Genomic DNA, 27319 nt, shown 5'->3' on the forward strand with positions numbered 1-27319 from the left:
TCCGAATAACAAATAACTTGTCGAGCTAACAAAATTACTAGTTAAAATCAACTTTTCAAAAATCCCTTTTCTAGCCTACTTCGGGATATCAAAACGCTTACTTAAAACAGTCTGATTACCAAAATAATTGAATATTCTTATTTTTTCAACACCTTCTAAAACTTACGTTTAAGTTCCAACTTCATCCGGTACGCGTAGGGGGTCAAAAAACACACCCAAACTCTCCTCCCTGAGCTGTTTTGGGGAATGCAGACTAGCCCCAAAAACAGGATAAAACGATAATTAATTTATCAAATAACTTTTATATGATTTTCAATAATCCCAACTAGAGACGTTGTCCGAATAACCGATAATTTATCGAGCTAACAAAATTCCTAGTTAAACACAACTTTTCAAAAATCCCATTTCAATCCTTTTTCGGACTATCAAACCACTTACTTAAAACAGTCTGATTACAAAACTAAATAGACATTTTAATTGTCTGCAACACTGTCTAAAACTTCCGTTTAGATTCCAACTTGATCCGGTACGCGTAAGGGGTCAAAAAACGCACCCAAACTCCCCTCCCTGAACTATTTTGGGGAATGCAGAAAAGCCCCAAAAATGGGATAAAACAATTAATTTATCAAATAACTTTTCTATTATTTTAAATAATCCCAACTAGAAACGTTGTCCGAATAACCGATAACTTATCGAGCTAACAAAATTCCTAGTTAAACTCAACTTTTCAAAAATCCCATTTCTAGCCTACTTCGGGCTATCAAAACGCTAACTTAAATAAATATGATTACCAAACCAATTGAACATTCTTATTTTCGGAAACACCATCGATAACTTCCGCTTAGGTTCCAACTTCATCTGGTACACATAGGGGCTCAGTAAACGCTCCCAAATTCCCCTCCCTGAGCAATTTTGGGGAATGCGAAAAAGTCCCAAAAACGGGATAAAACGATAATTTATTTATCAAATCACTTTTCTATGATTATAAATAATCCCAACTAGAAACATTGTCCGAATAACAAATAACTTGTCGAGCTAACAAAATTACTAGTTAAAATCAACTTTTCAAAAATCCCTTTTCTAGCCTACTTCGGGATATCAAAACGCTTACTTAAAACAGTCTGATTACCAAAATAATTGAATATTCTTATTTTTTCAACACCTTCTAAAACTTACGTTTAAGTTCCAACTTCATCCGGTACGCGTAGGGGGTCAAAAAACACACCCAAACTCTCCTCCCTGAGCTGTTTTGGGGAATGCAGACTAGCCCCAAAAACAGGATAAAACGATAATTAATTTATCAAATAACTTTTATATGATTTTCAATAATCCCAACTAGAGACGTTGTCCGAATAACCGATAATTTATCGAGCTAACAAAATTCCTAGTTAAACACAACTTTTCAAAAATCCCTTTTCTATCCTTTTTCGGACTATCAAACCACTTACTTAAAACAGTCTGATTACAAAACTAAATAGACATTTTAATTGTCTGCAACACTGTCTAAAACTTCCGTTTAGGTTCCAACTTGATCCGGTACGCGTAAGGGGTCAAAAATCGCACCCAAACTCCCCTCCCTGAGCTGTTTTGGGGAATGCCGAAAAGCCCCAAAAATGGGATAAAACAATAATTAATTTGTCAAATAACTTTTCTATTATTTTAAATAATCCCAACTAGAAACGTTGTCCGAATAACCGATAACTTATCGAGCTAACAAAATTCCTAGTTAAACTCAACTTTTCAAAAATCCCTTTTCTAGCCTACTTCGGGCTATCAAAATGCTAACTTAAATTAATCCGATTACCGAACCAATTGAACATTCTTATTTTTGGAAACACCATCGATAACTTCCGCATAGGTTCCAACTTCATCTGGTACACGTAGGGGGTCAGTAAACGCGCCCAAATTCCCCTCCCTGAGCAATTTTGAGGAATGCAAAAAAGTCCCAAAAACGGGATAAAACGATAATTTATTTATCAAATCACTTTTCTATGATTATAAATAATCCCAACTAGAAACATTGTCCGAATAACAAATAACTTGTCGAGCTAACAAAATTACTAGTTAAAATCAACTTTTCAAAAATCCCTTTTCTAGCCTACTTCGGGATATCAAAACGCTTACTTAAAACAGTCTGATTACCAAAATAATTGAATATTCGTATTTTTTCAACACCTTCTAAAACTTACGTTTAAGTTCCAACTTCATCCGGTACGCGTAGGGGGTCCAAAAACACACCCAAACTCTCCTCCCTGAGCTGTTTTGGGGAATGCAGACTAGCCCCAAAAACAGGATAAAACGATAATTAATTTATCAAATAACTTTTATATGATTTTCAATAATCCCAACTAGAGACGTTGTCCGAATAACCGATAATTTATCGAGCTAACAAAATTCCTAGTTAAACACAACTTTTCAAAAATCCCTTTTCTATCCTTTTTCGGACTATCAAACCACTTACTTAAAACAGTCTGATTACAAAACTAAATAGACATTTTAATTGTCTGCAACACTGTCTAAAACTTCCGTTTAGGTTCCAACTTGATCCGGTACGCGTAAGGGGTCAAAAATCGCATCCAAACTCCCCTCCCTGAGCTGTTTTGGGGAATGCCGAAAAGCCCCAAAAATGGGATAAAACAATAATTAATTTGTCAAATAACTTTTCTATTATTTTAAATAATCCCAACTAGAAACGTTGTCCGAATAACCGATAACTTATCGAGCTAACAAAATTCCTAGTTAAACTCAACTTTTCAAAAATCCCTTTTCTAGCCTACTTCGGGCTATCAAAATGCTAACTTAAATTAATCCGATTACGGAACCAATTGAACATTCTTATTTTTGGAAACACCATCGATAACTTCCGCATAGGTTCCAACTTCATCTGGTACACGTAGGGGGTCAGTAAACGCGCCCAAATTCCCCTCCCTGAGCAATTTTGAGGAATGCAGAAAAGTCCCAAAAACGGGATAAAACGATAATTTATTTATCAAATCACTTTTCTATGATTATAAATAATCACAACTAGAAACATTGTCCGAATAACAAATAACTTGTCGAGCTAACAAAATTACTAGTTAAACTCAACTTTTCGAAAATCCCTTTTCTAGCCTACTTCGGGATATCGAAACGCTTACTTAAAACAGTCTTATTACCAAAATAATTGAATATTCTTATTTATTCAACACCTTCTAAAACTTACGTTTAAGTTCCAACTTCATCCGGTACGCGTAGGGGGTCAAAAAACACACCCAAACTCTCCTCCCTGAGCTGTTTTGGGGAATGCAGACTAGACCCAAAAACTGGATAAAACGATAATTAATTTATCAAATAACTTTTATATGATTTTCAATAATCCCAACTAGAGACGTTGTCCGAATAACCGATAATTTATCGAGCTAACAAAATTCCTAGTTAAACACAACTTTTCAAAAATCCCTTTTCAATCCTTTTTCGGACTATCAAACCACTTACTTAAAACAGTCTGATTACAAAACTAAATAGACATTTTAATTGTCTACAACACTGTCTAAAACTTCCGTTTAGGTTCCAACTTGATCCGGTACGCGTAAGGGGTCAAAAAACGCACCCAAACTCCCCTCCCTGAGCTGTTTTGGGGAATGCAGAAAAGCTCCAAAAATGGGATAAAACAATTAATTTATCAAATAACTTTTCTATTATTTTAAATAATCCCAACTAGAAACGTTGTCCGAATAACCGATAACTTATCGAGCTAACAAAATTCCTAGTTAAACTCAACTTTTCAAAAATCCCTTTTCTAGCCTACTTCGGGCTATCAAAATGCTAACTTAAATTAATCCGATTATCGAACCAATTGAACATTCTTATTTTTGGAAACACCATCGATAACTTCCGCATAGGTTCCAACTTCATCTGGTACACGTAGGGGGTCAGTAAACGCGCCCAAATTCCCCTCCCTGAGCAATTTTGAGGAATGCAAAAAAGTCCCAAAAACGGGATAAAACGATAATTTATTTATCAAATCACTTTTCTATGATTATAAATAATCCCAACTAGAAACATTGTCCGAATAACAAATAACTTGTCGAGCTAACAAAATTACTAGTTAAAATCAACTTTTCAAAAATCCCTTTTCTAGCCTACTTCGGGATATCAAAACGCTTACTTAAAACAGTCTGATTACGAAAATAATTGAATATTCGTATTTTTTCAACACCTTCTAAAACTTACGTTTAAGTTCCAACTTCATCCGGTACGCGTAGGGGGTCCAAAAACACACCCAAACTCTCCTCCCTGAGCTGTTTTGGGGAATGCAGACTAGCCCCAAAAACAGGATAAAACGATAATTAATTTATCAAATAACTTTTATATGATTTTCAATAATCCCAACTAGAGACGTTGTCCGAATAACCGATAATTTATCGAGCTAACAAAATTCCTAGTTAAACACAACTTTTCAAAAATCCCTTTTCTATCCTTTTTCGGACTATCAAACCACTTACTTAAAAAAGTCTGATTACAAAACTAAATAGACATTTTAATTGTCTGCAACACTGTCTAAAACTTCTGTTTAGGTTCCAACTTGATCCGGTACGCGTAAGGGGTCAAAAAACGCACCCAAACTCCCCTCCCTGAGCTGTTTTGGGGAATGCAGAAAAGCCCCAAAAATGGGATAAAACAATTAATTTATCAAATAACTTTTCTATTATTTTAAATAATCCCAACTAGAAACGTTGTCCGAATAACCGATAACTTATCGAGCTAACAAAATTCCTAGTTAAACTCAACTTTTCAAAAATCCCTTTTCTAGCCTACTTCGGGCTATCAAAACGCTAACTTAAATAAATATGATTACCAAACCAATTGAACATTCTTATTTTCGGAAACACCATCGATAACTTCCGCTTAGGTTCCAACTTCATCTGGTACACATAGGGGCTCAGTAAACGCTCCCAAATTCCCCTCCCTGAGCAATTTTGGGGAATGCGGAAAAGTCCCAAAAACGGGATAAAACGATAATTTATTTATCGAATCACTTTTCTATGATTATAAATAATCCCAACTAGAAACATTGTCCGAATAACAAATAACTTATCGAGCTAACAAAATTCCTAGTTAAAATCAACTTTTCAAAAATCCCTTTTCTAGCCTACTTCGGGATATCAAAACGCTTACTTAAAACAGTCTGATTACCAAAATAATTGAATATTCGTATTTTTTTCAACACCTTCTAAAACATACGTTTAAGTTCCAACTTCATCCGGTACGCGTAGGGGGTCCAAAAACACACCCAAACTCTCCTCCCTGAGCTGTTTTGGGGAATGCAGACTAGCCCCAAAAACAGGATAAAACGATAATTAATTTATCAAATAACTTTTATATGATTTTCAATAATCCCAACTAGAGACGTTGTCCGAATAACCGATAATTTATCGAGCTAACAAAATTCCTAGTTAAACACAACTTTTCAAAAATCCCTTTTCTATCCTTTTTCGGACTATCAAACCACTTACTTAAAACAGTCTGATTACAAAACTAAATAGACATTTTAATTGTCTGCAACACTGTCTAAAACTTCCGTTTAGGTTCCAACTTGATCCGGTACGCGTAAGGGGTAAAAAAACGCACCCAAACTCTCCTCCCTGAGCTGTTTTGGGGAATGCAGAAAAGCCCCAAAAATGGGATAAAACAATAATTAATTTATCAAATAACTTTTCTATTATTTTAAATAATCCCAACTAGAAACGTTGTCCGAATAGCCGATAACTTATCGAGCTAACAAAATTCCTAGTTAAACTCAACTTTTCAAAAATTCCTTTTCTAGCCTACTTCGGGCTATCAAAACGCTAACTTAAATTAATCTGATTACCAAACCAATTGAACATTCTTATTTTAGGAAACACCATCGATAACTTCCGCTTAGGTTCCAACTTCATCTGGTACACATAGGGGCTCAGTAAACGCTCCCAAATTCCCCTCCCTGAGCAATTTTGGGGAATGCGGAAAAGTCCCAAAAACGGGATAAAACGATAATTTATTTATCAAATCACTTTTCTATGATTATAAATAATCACAACTAGAAACATTGTCCGAATAACAAATAACTTGTCGAGCTAACAAAATTCCTAGTTAAACTCAACTTTTCGAAAATCCCTTTTCTAGCCTACTTCGGGATATCGAAACGCTTACTTAAAACAGTCTGATTACCAAAATAATTGAATATTCTTATTTTTTCAACACCTTCTAAAACTTACGTTTAAGTTCCAACTTCATCCGGTACGCGTAGGGGGTCAAAAAACACACCCAAACTCTCCTCCCTGAGCTGTTTTGGGGAATGCAGACTAGCCCCAAAAACAGGATAAAACGATAATTAATTTATCAAATAACTTTTATATGATTTTCAATAATCCCAACTAGAGACGTTGTCCGAATAACCGATAATTTATCGAGCTAACAAAATTCCTAGTTAAACACAACTTTTCAAAAATCCCTTTTCTATCCTTTTTCGGACTATCAAACCACTTACTTAAAACAGTCTGATTACAAAACTAAATAGACATTTTAATTGTCTGCAACACTGTCTAAAACTTCCGTTTAGGTTCCAACTTGATCCGGTACGCGTAAGGGGTCAAAAAACGCACCCAAACTCCCCTCCCTGAGCTGTTTTGGGGAATGCAGAAAAGCCCCAAAAATGGGATAAAACAATTAATTTATCAAATAACTTTTCTATTATTTTAAATAATCCCAACTAGAAACGTTGTCCGAATAACCGATAACTTATCGAGCTAACAAAATTCCTTGTTAAACTCAACTTTTCAAAAATCCCTTTTCTAGCCTACTTCGGGCTATCAAAACGCTAACTTAAATAAATATGATTACCAAACCAATTGAACATTCTTATTTTCGGAAACACCATCGATAACTTCCGCTTAGGTTCCAACTTCATCTGGTACACATAGGGGCTCAGTAAACGCTCCCAAATTCCCCTCCCTGAGCAATTTTGGGGAATGCGGAAAAGTCCCAAAAACGGGATAAAACGATAATTTATTTATCAAATCACTTTTCTATATGATTATAAATAATCCCAACTAGAAACATTGTCCGAATAACAAATAACTTGTCGAGCTAACAAAATTCCTAGTTAAACTCAACTTTTCGAAAATCCCTTTTCTAGCCTACTTCGGGATATCGAAACGCTTACTTAAAACAGTCTGATTACCAAAATAATTGAATATTCGTATTTTTTTCAACACCTTCTAAAACATACGTTTAAGTTCCAACTTCATCCGGTACGCGTAGGGGGTCCAAAAACACACCCAAACTCTCCTCCCTGAGCTGTTTTGGGGAATGCAGACTAGCCCCAAAAACAGGATAAAACGATAATTAATTTATCAAATAACTTTTATATGATTTTCAATAATCCCAACTAGAGACGTTGTCCGAATAACCGATAATTTATCGAGCTAACAAAATTCCTAGTTAAACACAACTTTTCAAAAATCCCTTTTCTATCCTTTTTCGGACTATCAAACCACTTACTTAAAACAGTCTGATTACAAAACTAAATAGACATTTTAATTGTCTGCAACACTGTCTAAAACTTCCGTTTAGGTTCCAACTTGATCCGGTACGCGTAAGGGGTCAAAAAACGCACCCAAACTCCCCTCCCTGAGCTGTTTTGGGGAATGCAGAAAAGCCCCAAAAATGGGATAAAACAATTAATTTATCAAATAACTTTTCTATTATTTTAAATAATCCCAACTAGAAACGTTGTCCGAATAACCGATAACTTATCGAGCTAACAAAATTCCTTGTTAAACTCAACTTTTCAAAAATCCCTTTTCTAGCCTACTTCGGGCTATCAAAACGCTAACTTAAATAAATATGATTACCAAACCAATTGAACATTCTTATTTTCGGAAACACCATCGATAACTTCAGCTTAGGTTCCAACTTCATCTGGTACACATAGGGGCTCAGTAAACGCTCCCAAATTCCCCTCCCTGAGCAATTTTGGGGAATGCGGAAAAGTCCCAAAAACGGGATAAAACGATAATTTATTTATCAAATCACTTTTCTATGATTATAAATAATCACAACTAGAAACATTGTCCGAATAACAAATAACTTGTCGAGCTAACAAAATTCCTAGTTAAACTCAACTTTTCGAAAATCCCTTTTCTAGCCTACTTCGGGATATCAAAACGCTTACTTAAAACAGTCTGATTACCAAAATAATTGAATATTCTTATTTTTTCAACACCTTCTAAAACTTACGTTTAAGTTCCAACTTCATCCGGTACGCGTAGGGGGTCAAAAAACACACCCAAACTCTCCTCCCTGAGCTGTTTTGTGGAATGCAGGCTAGCCCCAAAAACAGGATAAAACGATAATTAATTTATCAAATAACTTTTATATGATTTTCAATAATCCCAACTAGAGACGTTGTCCGAATAACCGATAATTTATCGAGCTAACAAAATTCCTAGTTAAACACAACTTTTCAAAAATCCCTTTTCTATCCTTTTTCGGACTATCAAACCACTTACTTAAAACAGTCTGATTACAAAACTAAATAGACATTTTAATTGTCTGCAACACTGTCTAAAACTTCCGTTTAGGTTCCAACTTGATCCGGTACGCGTAAGGGGTCAAAAAACGCACCCAAACTCCCCTCCCTGAGCTGTTTTGGGGAATGCAGAAAAGCCCCAAAAATGGGATAAAACAATTAATTTATCAAATAACTTTTCTATTATTTTAAATAATCCCAACTAGAAACGTTGTCCGAATAACCGATAACTTATCGAGCTAACAAAATTCCTTGTTAAACTCAACTTTTCAAAAATCCCTTTTCTAGCCTACTTCGGGCTATCAAAACGCTAACTTAAATAAATATGATTACCAAACCAATTGAACATTCTTATTTTCGGAAACACCATCGATAACTTCCGCTTAGGTTCCAACTTCATCTGGTACACATAGGGGCTCAGTAAACGCTCCCAAATTCCCCTCCCTGAGCAATTTTGGGGAATGCGGAAAAGTCCCAAAAACGGGATAAAACGATAATTTATTTATCAAATCACTTTTCTATATGATTATAAATAATCCCAACTAGAAACATTGTCCGAATAACAAATAACTTGTCGAGCTAACAAAATTCCTAGTTAAACTCAACTTTTCGAAAATCCCTTTTCTAGCCTACTTCGGGATATCGAAACGCTTACTTAAAACAGTCTGATTACCAAAATAATTGAATATTCTTATTTTTTCAACACCTTCTAAAACTTACGTTTAAGTTCCAACTTCATCCGGTACGCGTAGGGGGTCAAAAAACACACCCAAACTCTCCTCCCTGAGCTGTTTTGGGGAATGCAGACTAGCCCCAAAAACAGGATAAAACGATAATTAATTTATCAAATAACTTTTATATGATTTTCAATAATCCCAACTAGAGACGTTGTCCGAATAACCGATAATTTATCGAGCTAACAAAATTCCTAGTTAAACACAACTTTTCAAAAATCCCTTTTCTATCCTTTTTCGGACTATCAAACCACTTACTTAAAACAGTCTGATTACAAAACTAAATAGACATTTTAATTGTCTGCAACACTGTCTAAAACTTCCGTTTAGGTTCCAACTTGATCCGGTACGCGAAAGGGGTTAAAAAACGCACCCAAACTCTCCTCCCTGAGCTGTTTTGGGGAATGCAGAAAAGCCCCAAAAATGGGATAAAACAATAATTAATTTATCAAATAACTTTTCTATTATTTTAAATAATCCCAACTAGAAACGTTGTCCGAATAACCGATAACTTATCGAGCTAACAAAATTCCTAGTTAAACTCAACTTTTCAAAAATTCCTTTTCTAGCCTACTTCGGGCTATCAAAACGCTAACTTAAATTAATCTGATTACCAAACCAATTGAACATTCTTATTTTCGGAAACACCATCGATAACTTCAGCTTAGGTTCCAACTTCATCTGGTACACATAGGGGCTCAGTAAACGCTCCCAAATTCCCCTCCCTGAGCAATTTTGGGGAATGCGGAAAAGTCCCAAAAACGGGATAAAACGATAATTTATTTATCAAATCACTTTTCTATGATTATAAATAATCACAACTAGAAACATTGTCCGAATAACAAATAACTTGTCGAGCTAACAAAATTCCTAGTTAAACTCAACTTTTCGAAAATCCCTTTTCTAGCCTACTTCGGGATATCAAAACGCTTACTTAAAACAGTCTGATTACCAAAATAATTGAATATTCTTATTTTTTCAACACCTTCTAAAACTTACGTTTAAGTTCCAACTTCATCCGGTACGCGTAGGGGGTCAAAAAACACACCCAAACTCTCCTCCCTGAGCTGTTTTGTGGAATGCAGGCTAGCCCCAAAAACAGGATAAAACGATAATTAATTTATCAAATAACTTTTATATGATTTTCAATAATCCCAACTAGAGACGTTGTCTGAATAACCGATAATTTATCGAGCTAACAAAATTCCTAGTTAAACACAACTTTTCAAAAATCCCTTTTCTATCCTTTTTCGGACTATCAAACCACTTACTTAAAACAGTCTGATTACAAAACTAAATAGACATTTTAATTGTCTGCAACACTGTCTAAAACTTCCGTTTAGGTTCCAACTTGATCCGGTACGCGTAAGGGGTCAAAAAACGCACCCAAACTCCCCTCCCTGAGCTGTTTTGGGGAATGCAGAAAAGCCCCAAAAATGGGATAAAACAATTAATTTATCAAATAACTTTTCTATTATTTTAAATAATCCCAACTAGAAACGTTGTCCGAATAACCGATAACTTATCGAGCTAACAAAATTCCTAGTTAAACTCAACTTTTCAAAAATCCCTTTTCTAGCCTACTTCGGGCTATCAAAACGCTAACTTAAATAAATATGATTACCAAACCAATTGAACATTCTTATTTTCGGAAACACCATCGATAACTTCCGCTTAGATTCCAACTTCATCTGGTACACATAGGGGCTCAGTAAACGCTCCCAAATTCCCCTCCCTGAGCAATTTTGGGGAATGCGGAAAAGTCCCAAAAACGGGATAAAACGATAATTTATTTATCAAATCACTTTTCTATATGATTATAAATAATGCCAACTAGAAACATTGTCCGAATAACAAATAACTTGTCGAGCTAACAAAATTCCTAGTTAAACTCAACTTTTCGAAAATCCCTTTTCTAGCCTACTTCGGGATATCGAAACGCTTACTTAAAACAGTCTGATTACCAAAATAATTGAATATTCTTATTTTTTTAACACCTTCTAAAACTTACGTTTAAGTTCCAACTTCATCCGGTACGCGTAGGGGGTCAAAAAACACACCCAAACTCTCCTCCCTGAGCTGTTTTGGGGAATGCAGACTAGCCCCAAAAACAGGATAAAACGATAATTAATTTATCAAATAACTTTTATATGATTTTCAATAATCCCAACTAGAGACGTTGTCCGAATAACCGATAATTTATCGAGCTAACAAAATTCCTAGTTAAACTCAACTTTTCAAAAATCCCTTTTCTAGCCTATTTCGGACTATCAAACCACTTACTTAAAACAGTCTGATTACAAAACTAAATAGACATTTTAATTGTCTGCAACACTGTCTAAAACTTCCGTTTAGGTTCCAACTTGATCCGGTACGCGAAAGGGGTTAAAAAACGCACCCAAACTCTCCTCCCTGAGCTGTTTTGGGGAATGCAGAAAAGCCCCAAAAATGGGATAAAACAATAATTAATTTATCAAATAACTTTTCTATTATTTTAAATAATCCCAACTAGAAACGTTGTCCGAATAACCGATAACTTATCGAGCTAACAAAATTCCTAGTTAAACTCAACTTTTCAAAAATTCCTTTTCTAGCCTACTTCGGGCTATCAAAACGCTAACTTAAATTAATCTGATTACCAAACCAATTGAACATTCTTATTTTCGGAAACACCATCGATAACTTCAGCTTAGGTTCCAACTTCATCTGGTACACATAGGGGCTCAGTAAACGCTCCCAAATTCCCCTCCCTGAGCAATTTTGGGGAATGCGGAAAAGTCCCAAAAACGGGATAAAACGATAATTTATTTATCAAATCACTTTTCTATGATTATAAATAATCACAACTAGAAACATTGTCCGAATAACAAATAACTTGTCGAGCTAACAAAATTCCTAGTTAAACTCAACTTTTCGAAAATCCCTTTTCTAGCCTACTTCGGGATATCAAAACGCTTACTTAAAACAGTCTGATTACCAAAATAATTGAATATTCTTATTTTTTCAACACCTTCTAAAACTTACGTTTAAGTTCCAACTTCATCCGGTACGCGTAGGGGGTCAAAAAACACACCCAAACTCTCCTCCCTGAGCTGTTTTGTGGAATGCAGGCTAGCCCCAAAAACAGGATAAAACGATAATTAATTTATCAAATAACTTTTATATGATTTTCAATAATCCCAACTAGAGACGTTGTCTGAATAACCGATAATTTATCGAGCTAACAAAATTCCTAGTTAAACACAACTTTTCAAAAATCCCTTTTCTATCCTTTTTCGGACTATCAAACCACTTACTTAAAACAGTCTGATTACAAAACTAAATAGACATTTTAATTGTCTGCAACACTGTCTAAAACTTCCGTTTAGGTTCCAACTTGATCCGGTACGCGTAAGGGGTCAAAAAACGCACCCAAACTCCCCTCCCTGAGCTGTTTTGGGGAATGCAGAAAAGCCCCAAAAATGGGATAAAACAATTAATTTATCAAATAACTTTTCTATTATTTTAAATAATCCCAACTAGAAACGTTGTCCGAATAACCGATAACTTATCGAGCTAACAAAATTCCTAGTTAAACTCAACTTTTCAAAAATCCCTTTTCTAGCCTACTTCGGGCTATCAAAACGCTAACTTAAATAAATATGATTACCAAACCAATTGAACATTCTTATTTTCGGAAACACCATCGATAACTTCCGCTTAGATTCCAACTTCATCTGGTACACATAGGGGCTCAGTAAACGCTCCCAAATTCCCCTCCCTGAGCAATTTTGGGGAATGCGGAAAAGTCCCAAAAACGGGATAAAACGATAATTTATTTATCAAATCACTTTTCTATATGATTATAAATAATCCCAACTAGAAACATTGTCCGAATAACAAATAACTTGTCGAGCTAACAAAATTCCTAGTTAAACTCAACTTTTCGAAAATCCCTTTTCTAGCCTACTTCGGGATATCGAAACGCTTACTTAAAACAGTCTGATTACCAAAATAATTGAATATTCTTATTTTTTTAACACCTTCTAAAACTTACGTTTAAGTTCCAACTTCATCCGGTACGCGTAGGGGGTCAAAAAACACACCCAAACTCTCCTCCCTGAGCTGTTTTGGGGAATGCAGACTAGCCCCAAAAACAGGATAAAACGATAATTAATTTATCAAATAACTTTTATATGATTTTCAATAATCCCAACTAGAGACGTTGTCCGAATAACCGATAATTTATCGAGCTAACAAAATTCCTAGTTAAACTCAACTTTTCAAAAATCCCTTTTCTAGCCTACTTCGGGCTATCAAAACGGTGACTAAAAAACGTCTGCTTACCAAACTAATTGGACATTCTTATTGACTGCAACACCGTCTAAAACTTTTGTTCAGCTTCCAACTTCATTCGGTACGTGTAGGGGGTCAAAAAACGCACTCAAACTCCCCTCCCTGAGCTGTTTTGGGAAAGCGGAAAAGTCCCAAAAACGGGATAAAACAATTAATTTATCAAATAACTTTTCTATTATTTTAAATAATCCCAACTAGAAACGTTGTCCGAATAACCGATAACTTATCGAGCTAACAAAATTCCTAGTTAAACTCAACTTTTCAAAAATCCCTTTTCTAGCCTACTTCGAGCTATCAAAACGCTTACTTAAATTAATCTGATTACAAAACCAATTGAACATTCTTATTTTCAGAAACACCATCGATAACTTCCGCTTAGGTTCCAACTTCATCTGGTACACGTAGGGGGTCAGTAAACGCGCCCAAATTCCCCTCCCTGAGCAATTTTGGGGAATGCAGAAAAGTCCCAAAAACAGGATAAAACGATAATTTATTTATCAAATCACTTTTCTATGATTATAAATAATCACAACTAGAAACATTGTCCGAATAACAAATAACTTGTCGAGCTAACAAAATTCCTAGTTAAACTCAACTTTTCGAAAATCCCTTTTCTAGCCTACTTCGGGATATCGAAACGCTTACTTAAAACAGTCTGATTACCAAAATAATTGAATATTCTTATTTTTTTCAACACCTTCTAAAACTTACGTTTAAGTTCCAACTTCATCCGGTACGCGTAGGGGGTCAAAACACACACCCAAACTCTCCTCCCTGAGCTGTTTTGGGGAATGCAGACTAGCCCCAAAAACAGGATAAAACGATAATTAATTTATCAAATAACTTTTATATGATTTTCAATAATCCCAACTAGAGACGTTGTCCGAATAACCGATAATTTATCGAGCTAACAAAATTCCTAGTTAAACACAACTTTTCAAAAATCCCTTTTCTATCCTTTTTCGGACTATCAAACCACTTACTTAAAACAGTCTGATTACAAAACTAAATAGACATTTTAATTGTCTGCAACACTGTCTAAAACTTCCGTTTAGGTTCCAACTTGATCCGGTACGCGTAAGGGGTCAAAAATCGCACCCAAACTCCCCTCCCTGAGCTGTTTTGGGGAATGCAGAAAAACCCCAAAAATGGGATAAAACAATTAATTTATCAAATAACTTTTCTATTATTTTAAACACTACTAAAAAACAGTGTCTTTGTGACGGAAATTTGTGAAGGACAGAATCCGTCACTAATTTATGACGGATTTGTAACGGACTAGTGACAGATGTACATTTTTGTGACGGAATTTGTGACGAATAGAGTGTTTGGTCGTCAACTTCTATTTGTGAGGGATTAGTGACCGATTAGTGACAGAATTTAGTGACGGATATTAAATCCGTGACCAATCTTTATTTTAGTGACGGAATAGTGATAGATTTGTCCGTCACAAATATTTGTGACGGATAGATCCTTCACAATCTCTAGAGTTGGGAATGTCCGTCACAATTCCGTCACAAGTTTGTGACAGAAATAGATGTATCACAAATTTGTGACGGAATTGTGATGGATGTTTAATATAACATTTAATAATTAAATACTAAATAATTTCAGTCCCAAGCGGGAATTATCGCGCTCTTTTTTTTAAGGGCGAAATAACTTTTTTGCCTTTGGCAAAAATCACACTCCAACTCTCAAATATTCGCTCCAATTCTCCATCTCAGTTTCACTAACCTAATTGGAGCGATGAAGAATTCTGCTCCATAGCTCACCTTCTCCATTCTCGTTGCTCTCCGCCATTACTATATCCATTCTCGTTGCTCTCCACAATCACCATCTCTATCGCCAATTTTTAATTCCAGCAATTTTAGGGTTTGCTGAGTAAGTGTAATTTATTTTATGTTTTTCTTTTGTGCTAAACAAGACCTGAGTTAATGGCTTGCACTTTCTCTTTACATTTTGATCTAATTCTGCTGCTCTTTTTCTTTCCATGAGTAATTGATTGTATCAAAACTAATTATGCTAAAACAGATTTCCAATTTCTAATTAAGTAATTGAGTATAGCAAAATTAATGTTGGTATTTCTCTTAAATAGTGTTACATAATTATACTAAACTTAGTTTAAGTGTAATTACTTTAGATTTTTAAGCTCCTTTGTGGGTCAACACCACAATTCTTCAGGCCTAATTAACTTTTTGGATTCACTATTATTCATTCTCCCTCATCTGATTTACAGTTTTGTTTGCTTTTCTTTAATTATATTTTTAATATTAATTAGGGTTCTTAATCAGTATTTAGGGTTTTTTTTTTGAAAGTTCATAACATGTTATGCATAGAGAGAATATTTTTTTAAGCTACCTTAATCAGTAATTAGGGAGTTTCTTTTCCATGACCTTTTCATTTTCTGTGTTCTTTTTCTTTCTTTTACTTGTTTTTATGATGTTTTTTAATTTCTACAAATAATTTTCATTAATTCATTTTAGTTACTATTCATGAACAATATATATATATATATATATATATATATATATATATATATATATATATATATATATATATATATAGGTTTGTTTACCAATGAATTATGATGTCTGAAGGGTACAAATTGTACTGGATAATCATTGTAAACTATAATGCATTTGGTGAGGAAGATAATGCAATCATCAACTTTCTATTATCATAATTATGTAATCAATGATTGTCTATAGTAAATATTAGTTTTGAAGTTATTTATTTCCTACTCTAACTTTCAGATTTCTTCCATTAATGTGAATTGGCTGTTAACTTAAAGAATTACATTAAATCGGAAATCAGTCATTAAATTATGAATAATTTTCAGTTTTATTTTGTATGCTTTAAATTTTATAGCACCTGTGATTGTATTATTTTGTATGCTAGTATTGTTTATGATTGAGTAGTGAAATAATTACATAGCCATCATTATACAAATCCCATTTCACAATCTTAACATAATTAATACTAGGATAAACTCCACTGCCTGATTCAGTAACTTCAAGACTAATATCATCAGGATCACAAGTCAACAAAACACTACCTTCTGAAATCTTCCCTGAAACAAAAGATTCTTCATCAACCTTAGATAATGCAACCTGGTACTGAAGTCTGTTCCACCTTAAGAGCCTGACAGCTTCATCAGGAGGAACAAATAAAGTGACTGTGTTGTTTTTGTTCATGGCAATAAAATTCCTTTCCGTTTGATTTTCTCTGTACGAAAAGGGTATTGCTGATCGTAAATTGTGCGTAAAAATCATCGACATGATTTTGTAGCCGTGGTTCCATAGCGCTTTCGTTATGTTTTCAACGTCGATCAACATGAAATCGATGTCTTTATTTGGTTTAAAAGTGAGGATAGTTTCTTCTATAGCCTTAGTTTGATCAAGCCGGTGTAGCGTAGGTATTGAAAATGCTGGAGAAACCAGCTGAAGGAGAATCAGGTAAAAGAATGGTAGAGAAGAAGAATAAATTAGATGTTAAGATTGTGAAATGGGATTTGTATAATGATGGCTATGTATTTGTCATCTGGTTCATTTTCATATTTTTAAGCTTTGCTAATAAAAATTAGATGTTCTATATATAAAATAGGCATGCTTCTGATGTCATAGCATTCTCTGTATAACAAGTGGATAAGCCAATTTTCATGTGTTAGAATATTATATCATTCTGAAATTGGTGTGGTTTCTTTTTGCACAGTACCCCCAAATTTAGAGTTTGAATTTACTCTAAATATTTTGTATGTTTGACCTTAGTCTAGATGAAACAAACGGATGCGTGTTTAGCATTTTGATACTTTGCTAATCACTTTTGTTAGCCTCTAACGACTAATAAAATAAAGATATCATACTAGTATTAGAGAATTGTGTGATGCTTTTGGTTTTTGTGTCTTAAATTTATTGGTTTCATGTTCGTTGTGCAGCAGGACTGATTGTATCCTAATTTTGATCTTGATCTATAAGTTAAATTGTAATGGATTGGCTGATTTGGTTTTTTTAGCTCATTCATTACCCACTAATTGCTGAATCTATAAGTACCAAGTCTGCACTGCTCTTGTTATCTAAGATTTTGTTATACTTGATCCACAAATAAACCTATGCAAACAATAGTGAATTGAGAGCATTAAAGGAAGCCAATACTAATCATTTTTGTAGGAATTTGTTAATTTTATACAACTAATTTTATACTTTCAGGTATAATGACTTAAAGGAGGGGGATAAATTGAAGGACATGCAAGAAAAGCTCTCTTAATAAGAAGAATAAAGATAGACTAAAAAGAAAGATTGAAGATAACTTGAATTACAGACAAACAAAGGGTGCAGTGGATAAGATTAACCAGTTGATATTGAAGATAATTTTATACTTTCAGGTATAGTTATTTTTATTTATGGTTAAATTTGAGTTTTAATTTTCTGTTTTTGCTCATGTTGCTTGAAACTTGTTATGGCTTTATGTATAGTTGCTCAAACTTAAAATGTTGACTGCTTTGTTTGATTCATATTTGATGACAATCTGCTTACTTTCTAATAAAATAAATGCTATGTTAGTCTAGTTTTAGTTGTTCTAATGCTTGTGTGGACCCTTTGTTTGATTCACATTTGATGACAATCTGTTCGGTTTCTAAGAAACTAAAACTGTTTATTATTGCGCTTTTACACTATTTTGTGATAATTTTTGTCGAAAATTTAGAGTTCATAACTATGGATCGAGAATGGATGTATGTTCGATTGGAAGATGGATATTTGCATCCACGATTCGCAAAAGGCGTGGAAGAATTTGTGGAATTTGCAAAAAGACATCCTCAATTCATGGATGGTGCGAAGATAAGATGCCCTTGTAATCATACGAAGTGTCGAAACAAGGGTTATCTTGATGAGGTGACAGTGATGTGTCATCTTGGAAAAAATGGATTCATGAAGAACTACTACTGCTGGTACAATCATGGAGAAACTTATGTACCAAATTTAGTCCGACCTGATCATAACATTGATTTAGAAAATACATGCCATCAAGCTGAAACCAGCGACGCTGGTGATTTATTTCGATCTATGATGGATGATGTTATTGGTCGTGCTAGTGTTCTTCATCCGAGCGAAGATGTCATTAATCCTCCTCATGTTTCCCATTCAATGGAAGAGAGCCCAAATATGGAAGCACAACGATTATATGACATGCTTAAGGCATCTGAACAAGAGTTGTGGGAAGGAAATCCAGGAGGACATTCTCAGTTATCTGCTGTTGCTAGGCTTATGAATTTGAAAGCGGAATTTCATTTTTCAGAAAGGTTATATGATGAACTCTGCAAATTTTTGTCAGAGGTACTGCCTACTGATAATGTAATGACTGATAGCTTTTATAGCACGAAGAAGTTGGTTCGGAAGTTGGGTTTACCAGTAGAAGTTATTGATTGTTGCAAGCAAGGATGTATGCTATTTTGGAATGAAGATATTGGCCTTAACAGCTGTAAGGTTTGTGGTCATCCTCGATTTAAAAAGCAAGGACGTGGTTCTAATAAGCGAAAAATAAATATACCTTATATGAAGATGCATTATTTTCCGCTAACACCACGTCTACAGAGGTTGTATGCTTCACATGCAACTTCAAATCACATGAGGTGGCATGGTGAACATGAATGGGAAGAAGATGGTGTAATGCGCCATTGTTCAGATTCTCCTGCTTGGAAGCATTTTAATGAGGCAAATCCGTCATTTGCTTCCGAAGTTCGCAATGTTCGATTGGGGTTATGTACTGATGGATTTCAACCCTTTGGACAGACAGGGCGACAATATTCATCTTGGCCTGTTATAGTAACACCGTACAACTTACCGCCTGGTATGTGTATGAAAGAAGAGTACATGTTCTTGACGGCCATCATCCCTGGTCCAAAAAATCCGAAGGACAAGTTAGATGTTTTTTTGCAACCTCTAATTGCGGAGTTGAAACATTTGTGGGAGGTTGGTGTGAACACATATGATATATCGGTCAGGCAGAATTTTCAAATGAGAGCTGCCCTTATGTGGACGATAAGTGATTTCCCAGCTTACTCAATGCTATCAGGGTGGAGTACAGGAGGAAAATTAGCTTGTCCTCATTGCATGGGTGATTCTGATGCATTCTCATTGACGAAAGGTCGCAAGACGTCGTGGTTTGACAATCATCGAAAATTTCTTCCACCAGATCATTCATTTAGAAAGAACAAAAAGTGGTTCAGAAAAGGTGAGGTAGTACTGAAAATTGCTCCTGACATGCAATCTGGTTCAGAAATACTTGATGAAATAGAACATCTTGGGCTGAAAAAAGTGACAGATATAAATGCAGAAGAAGAAAATGTGCATATTTCTAAACTAAATTGTTGTGGATGGAAAAAAAGAAGCATTTTTTGGGATTTGCCTTATTGGAGTTCTAATTTAATAAGGCATAATTTGGATGTAATGCATATTGAGAAAAACTTCTTTGATAATATTTTTAATACGGTTATGAATGTTACGGGGAAAACAAAAGATAATGCAAAATCAAGAGAAGACTTGAAAGAGTTTTGCGATCGCCCTGAGCTGCACAAAGATGAACGTACTGGAAAATACCCGAAGGCTTCTTTCACACTTGACAAAAAAGGGAAGGAAGAATTGTGTAATTGGGTTCGAGAACTCAAATTTCCGGATGGGTATGTTTCAAACATGGGTCGATGTGTTGACATGAAGAAATTAAAATTTTACGGGATGAAGAGCCATGATTCTCATGTGTTTATGCAAAGACTAATTCCAATTGCATTTCGTGAATTGTTGCCAGCCAATGTATGGCAAGTCTTGACAGAATTGAGCCTTTTCTTTAAAAGTCTAACATCCACTGTCATTAGAAGGGAAGACATTATACGTTTGGAGCAAGAGATTCCAATAATATTGTGTAAGCTTGAGCGTATATTTCCTCCAAGCTTCTTCGACTCAATGGAGCATCTTCCAATTCATTTGCCGCACGAAGCGCGAATAGCTGGTCCAGTTCAATATCGATGGATGTACCCTTTTGAGAGGTATTATTAATAAGAACTTTATCTATGCTACAAGTTATAACAGAATTTTATCTAAAATTTTAAATAAATTTTTTAATTGAAGGATATACTTGCAGGTATCTTCGCAGGCTGAAAAATAATGTGACTAATAAATCTCAAGTTGAAGGTTCGATTTCTAATGCATACCTGGTTGAAGAAACTGCTTCGTTTTGTGCACATTACTTCAAGCCTACTATTCATACGAGGCATAGGAGAGCGCCACGTAATGATGATGGTGGAGTTGATTTAAATGCACCTCCTGGTATGCTCTCAATTTTTAAACATCCGGGTCGATCTATGGGTCAAGCTAAATCCAGATATTTGGAGGATAAAGAATATCATGCAGCTCATACTTATATACTATTAAATTGCATTGAAGTGAAGCCATATATACAGTAAGTTAGTAGAAATTATTTAAATATGTTTATGCAAAGATTAATCCTAATGATTTTTTTTCTTACAGTTTATATGAAGATGAACTGCGAATATATAATCCAAATATTACCAACAATGAAGTTGAGTTGAAATTGGAAAATAATTTTGCAGATTGGTTTGAGAAATATGTAAGCATATATATACCTAATGCAGTTTTAACTATAATAAATAATGTTTGTACCTTCAATTGTTTTGAATTTTGATTATTTGATTCTTTCACCAGGCACATAGTGAGATATCAAATATTACAAACCCAATTATGCAAGACCTGGCCAAAGGTCCTTTGCATGAGGTGAAATGGTACTCTGGATACTATGTCAATGGATATAAGTTTCATACGGAAGGACATGGATCAAGAAGATTAACCACGAATAGTGGAGTATGCATTAGAGGTTCAAATAGTAGCACTAGTGAATTAGACTTTTATGGAAAATTGACTGAGATCATAGAATTGGATTATCCAGCATTGCCGATTAAAAAGGTAGTCCTATTTAAGTGTTCTTGGTTTGATCCAACTCCAAGACTGGGTATAAGAGTGCATCCGCAGCTTAAGCTTGTTGATGTTAATTGTCGTAGGGTTTTCAATAAATATGAGCCATTTATTATGGCTGTCCAAGCAGAACAAGTGCATTATCTACGATATCCTACTTCAAAACGAAATGATTGGTTAGCTGTTTGTAAAATTAAACCAAGGTTTGTCGTAGAGGTACCAGATAGAAGCGACCTGCCAGTGTCACCAACGGTATTAGCATACCAAGAGGATTCGATTGAACATCATGAAGTGGACAGCCAAGTTGATGTCAATGAAACATTGGTTGATCCAAATGATTTTGTAACTGAAATAGACGATGTTGATGATGTGGAGAATGATGGCAACTCAGAAAAAGACTTGAACGACGACGACGATGATGATCATAATGACGAGGATGATTGTGATGACAGTGATGAATAAATTCTGTTTTTTTAACATTTTATGAATTATTTTGTCTGTTTTTTTATGTTCATTAATCAATTGGTTATTTTTGATAATCATTGTTATTGTTAGGTAACATAATGCATATGCTTTTGAACATCAATGCATTTGCTTGTTTATCATTATGGCTAGCCTTATGTGTTATGTTCTTATTTCATGTAGTGTAATATTAATATTGAATTTCTATAACTAAGTTAAGATTTTGGGATCTGTAGTTGTGTTTCTGATTTGTATAACTAGTGAAGGTGATTATGGATGTTTTGGGTTTGAGTTACTGATTCATATGCTTAAGAGAAAGCTCTAGAAATTAATTTTTTATTTTTGAACTTTTATTGGAACTGATTGTTAATTTTCTTCATTGTAGAACACCAAGAAGCGTGCATAAAGAGGTTCAACTAATTTCTAATCATCTTCAGAATTTTAAGTTCACCACAGTGTTATCGGATTGTTTCAAACACAAGTAAGTTTGCTATCACCATAGTGTTATCGAAGTCCATATAGTCTCTTTTTTAGATGAAATTATTTCTGCATTTCATATGATTAAATCAATGCAACTATTTAGGTTATGGATAATTGTTGGTGTAAAGCAAGCCTTTGATAGATACCTGATTAAAGTCTCCAATCTGCTGTGTGTTAATTTATGCTCTTCTCATTGGTATTTTTATATTTTATGTATTTTCCTTTTAACTTTCTTATAGATATGAAACGTTTGCATCATAAAAAATCAAATGAACTATCACGAGCAGTAACATCAAAGCGTTATATAAAATCAAACGAATTGTCACGAGCAGTAGCGTCAAGAGTTGGACGACATTTACCAACATCGATAGCACCACCACCCCCACCGCCCCCACCACCTCCAGCAACACTACCACGATTAGAATCGCCGCCACCACCGCCACCAATACTACCACAACCACGAGCAGAAGCATCAACAACAAGACCAGAATCATCAATACGACGACCACCACCACCATTATCAGTACCGCCCCCACCACCTATACGAGAATCACTTGCTCCCTCAATAAGCAATGATGAAAATCTTGAGACTCCCGTTACACCACACTCTTGTACTACACCCCATCCTGATGTTTCTCTAGGATCCAACACAAACTATCGGCATTCATCAGATGTTCCTTTCATATATGTCAAGGGTGAAAGGTTAGACAATATGTCAATTAATTTTATTTATATCTTTATTATAGTACATGTTGATATATCTTTTAAATGGCTATTTTTTTATTTTAAAGGTTTCTTCCCAATGGCAATAAAATATCTCGAAATTTATGTTTTGCATTTAAAGAGAAGCAAGATCCAGAGGGATATACTTGGTCTTCTGTTAATGCGGATGTAAAACAATTTTATTGGCAGGATTTTGAGGTTAGAATATCTATATATTATTAAATTTGTTCTATAGACAGAATACAGTTACAATATCCTGTAATATGTCTGATTAATATATTTTGATTGTTTTAATATTTTAGAGAAGATACTCATGGAATTCAAATCAAGAAGAGGTTGTTAAGGCCGCATGGAATAAAGTTACGAGAACTCACTACAACAAAACACTTTCTAGGTGGAGGAAATCATGGAAAAAGGTGGAAAAAATACCCCAAGGTGTTAAACAAGATGTTTGGGATAGCTGGCTTAAAAAATGGGAATCAGATGACTGGAAAAAAAAATCGGAGCAAGCTTCAAAGAATAGAAATTCAGAACCAAATGGACCCGGTACCGGTGTTGCTAAGCATATAGGAGGTTCCAAATCTACTATGGAGCATACGACATCAATGGTAGCTATTCATACTTTTAATACTTATACAAATATAGTTACTTCTTACTTGATTGAAAATTTTACATGATTTTTTATTTTGTGTCTGATTTAATTTTGCTTATAGTGGAAAAGGTTATTTTTCCTTTTCTTTTCTTGTATATATGTTGTTTGTGCTATAACTTAAAATGAGTTATGCTTGGAATAGTTTCATATAGTCCATAATTTCTTGTGGCATGTAAATTTTCTTCCTACTAATTAGAATATATTGTTCTGTTGCTATTAGTTTATACTTGCTTTTTGATTGATTTGTATTGAAAATTAAGTCAAATTGATTGCTTGTGTTGGTGGTGCTATTGGTTTACTCCATGAAGGTGTGAGTTATAATGTTATTTTGTGTGATTTTTATTTGTAAAGTTGTCATTCTGATATGCATTTCATTATGATTTTTAGGAAAGGGAAAATATTCTTGTGAATACATGGAATGTTTTCAAAAAGTTACATATGAGGAAAGATGGATCATTTGTTGATAGCAAATCACGTGATATTTGGGTAAGTTTCATGGATATGATTTATTTATTAAAAGGGTTCCTACCATGTATTTTATTTATTGGTTCAATTTATATATAGGAGAAGATGGAAGCAGCTTTATCTCTTGCTACTCAGCCATTAGAAGATGGAACTATTCCAGAAATTGACATTGACCAGATTTATTATAATGTTGTTGGTGGTGAGAAGAAGAGGCGTGTATACGGACTGGGCTCTCAAGCGTCGATCTTTTATCCTCAACACTTGCCATCTACAACTACTTCTCAATCAGGTTCTTCGACTAATGATGAGGTGAAAAAGATGATGGAGTCTTTGTCTGAGAAAGAAAAAGCAATGGCAGAAAAGATGCAATCTCTGACCCAACAACAGGAGTCCTTGAACCAACAACAAGCGTCCCTTCGGAAAATGCAAGAAGATTGTTTACGACTCTATGAGACCTTACAGCGGGATACACCACCTAATTAAGGTCCATCAATTGAGTTTTGACGGTTGTAGCATATCACTAAGGGCTATATCGTAGTAGTTGTTTTTGTTATCTATGCAACATTTAGACATAGACATATACTATTATTTATGGTATAATATTAATAGTGTGTATGACGAATATACTTTCTAATTTATTTGGCAGCTACTGTTTAGTAAATTTTTCTTTTTATATTTATTTCAATTATAATTTCAGTTAATCAAGTACGAGTAAATTACATATAACATGTCGTGACCATATTTCTGTCGTGAATCAGTCATTAATTAGTAACGGATTAGTGACGGATAATATAAATATCCTTCACTAATTCATCACCAATTTGTGAAGGATTAGTGAAGGGTATTTATGTTATCCTTCACTAATCCTTCAGAAATTAGTGACGGATAAGTAACGAATTCCGTCACAAATTCCAAATCGTCACAAAATCCGTCATAAAATTAATGAAGGATTCATCTGTCACAAATTTATTTCCGTCACTAATCCGTCACTATTTGTGACGGATTTCTGACAGACGGTGTCGTCATTAATTTGTGACGGATTTTTCAGTTTTGAGAATTGGTGTTTGTGACGGATATTTCCGTCACAAATCCGTCACAACATTGTGACGGATTGTATTTTCCGTCACAAAAATTTAGTGACGCTCAAAATAATGACGGACAAAAATCCATCACTAATCCGTCACAAACTGCTGTTTGTGACGGATTAGTGACGGATATTTCCGTCACAAAGACACTATTTTTTTGTAGTGAAATAATCCCAACTAGAAACGTTGTCCGAATAACCGATAACTTATCGAGCTAACAAAATTCCTAGTTAAACTCAACTTTTCAAAAATCCCTTTTCTAGCCTACTTCGGGCTATCAAAACGCTAACTTAAATAAATATGATTACAAAACCAATTGAACATTCTTATTTTCGGAAACACCATCGATAACTTCCGCTTAGATTCCAACTTCATCTGGTACACATAGGGGCTCAGTAAACGCTCCCAAATTCCCCTCCCTGAGCAATTTTGGGGAATGCGGAAAAGTCCCAAAAACGGGATAAAACGATAATTTATTTATCAAATCACTTTTCTATATGATTATAAATAATCCCAACTAGAAACATTGTCCGAATAACAAATAACTTGTCGAGCTAACAAAATTCCTAGTTAAACTCAACTTTTCAAAAATCCCTTTTCTAGCCTACTTCGGGATATCAAAACGCTTACTTAAAACAGTCTGATTACCAAAATAATTGAATATTCTTATTTTTTTCAACACCTTCTAAAACTTACGTTTAAGTTCCAACTTCATCCGGTACGCGTAGGGGGTCAAAAAACACACCCAAACTCTCCTCCCTGAGCTGTTTTGGGGAATGCAGACTAGCCCCAAAAACAGGATAAAACGATAATTAATTTATCAAATAACTTTTATATGATTTTCAATAATCCCAACTAGAGACGTTGTCCGAATAACCGATAATTTATCGAGCTAACAAAATTCCTAGTTAAACACAACTTTTTAAAAATCCCTTTTCTATCCTTTTTCGGACTATCAAACCACTTACTTAAAACAGTCTGATTACAAAACTAAATAGACATTTTAATTGTCTGCAAGACTGTCTAATACTTCCGTTTAAGTTCCAACTTGATCCGGTACGCGTAAGGGGTCAAAAAACGCACCCAAACTCCCCTCCCTGAGCTGTTTTGGGGAATGCAGAAAAGCCCCAAAAATGGGATAAAACAATAATTAATTTATCAAATAACTTTTCTATTATTTTAAATAATCCCAACTAGAAACGTTGTCCGAATAACCGATAACTTATCGAGCTAACAAAATTCCTAGTTAAACTCAACTTTTCAAAAATCCCTTTTCTAGCCTACTTCGGGCTATCAAAACGCTAACTTAAATTAATCTGATTACCAAACCAATTGAACATTCTTATTTTCGGAAACACTATCGATAACTTCCGCTTAGGTTCCAACTTCATCTGGTACACGTAGGGGGTCAGTAAACGCGCCCAAATTCCCCTCCCTGAGCAATTTTGGGGAATGCAGAAAAGTCCCAAAAACAGGATAAAACGATAATTTATTTATCAAATCACTTTTCTATGATTATAAATAATCCCAACTAGAAACATTGTCCGAATAACAAATAACTTGTCGAGCTAACAAAATTCCTAGTTAAACTCAACTTTTCGAAAATCCCTTTTCTAGCCTACTTCGGGATATCGAAACGCTTACTTAAAACAGTCTGATTACCAAAATAATTGAATATTCTTATTGTTTTTCAACAACTTCTAAAACTTACGTTTAAGTTCCAACTTCATCCGGTACGCGTAGGGGGTCCAAAAACACACCCAAACTCTCCTCCCTGAGTTGTTTTGGGGAATGCAGACTAGCCCCAAAAACAGGATAAAACGATAATTAATTTATCAAATAACTTTTATATG

The 27319-nt window shown here is 34.6% G+C and overlaps 2 protein-coding genes across 2 annotated transcripts; both read left to right on the plus strand.

Annotated features, from left to right (window-relative positions):
- Positions 1-14822: 14822 nt before the first annotated feature.
- LOC126663230 (uncharacterized) lies at positions 14823-22431 on the plus strand. The gene is made up of 6 exons (XM_056104395.1): positions 14823-15501; positions 17826-18001; positions 18322-20656; positions 20752-21069; positions 21138-21237; positions 21333-22431. Exons 3-6 carry the CDS (start codon positions 18333-18335, stop codon positions 22059-22061), a joined length of 3471 nt encoding a protein of 1156 aa, XP_055960370.1. The 5' UTR covers positions 14823-15501; positions 17826-18001; positions 18322-18332; the 3' UTR covers positions 22062-22431.
- On the plus strand, positions 21529-25042 carry LOC126675520 (uncharacterized). Its single transcript, XM_050370183.2, has 7 exons — positions 21529-21590; positions 22447-22542; positions 22781-23243; positions 23333-23462; positions 23567-23872; positions 24304-24402; positions 24481-25042. Exons 3-7 carry the CDS (start codon positions 22783-22785, stop codon positions 24862-24864), a joined length of 1380 nt encoding a protein of 459 aa, XP_050226140.1. The 5' UTR covers positions 21529-21590; positions 22447-22542; positions 22781-22782; the 3' UTR covers positions 24865-25042.
- Positions 25043-27319: the final 2277 nt, after the last annotated feature.

This window comes from Mercurialis annua, linkage group LG1-X (assembly GCF_937616625.2).
Source record: "Mercurialis annua linkage group LG1-X, ddMerAnnu1.2, whole genome shotgun sequence".
NCBI classification, from domain to species: domain Eukaryota; kingdom Viridiplantae; phylum Streptophyta; class Magnoliopsida; order Malpighiales; family Euphorbiaceae; genus Mercurialis; species Mercurialis annua.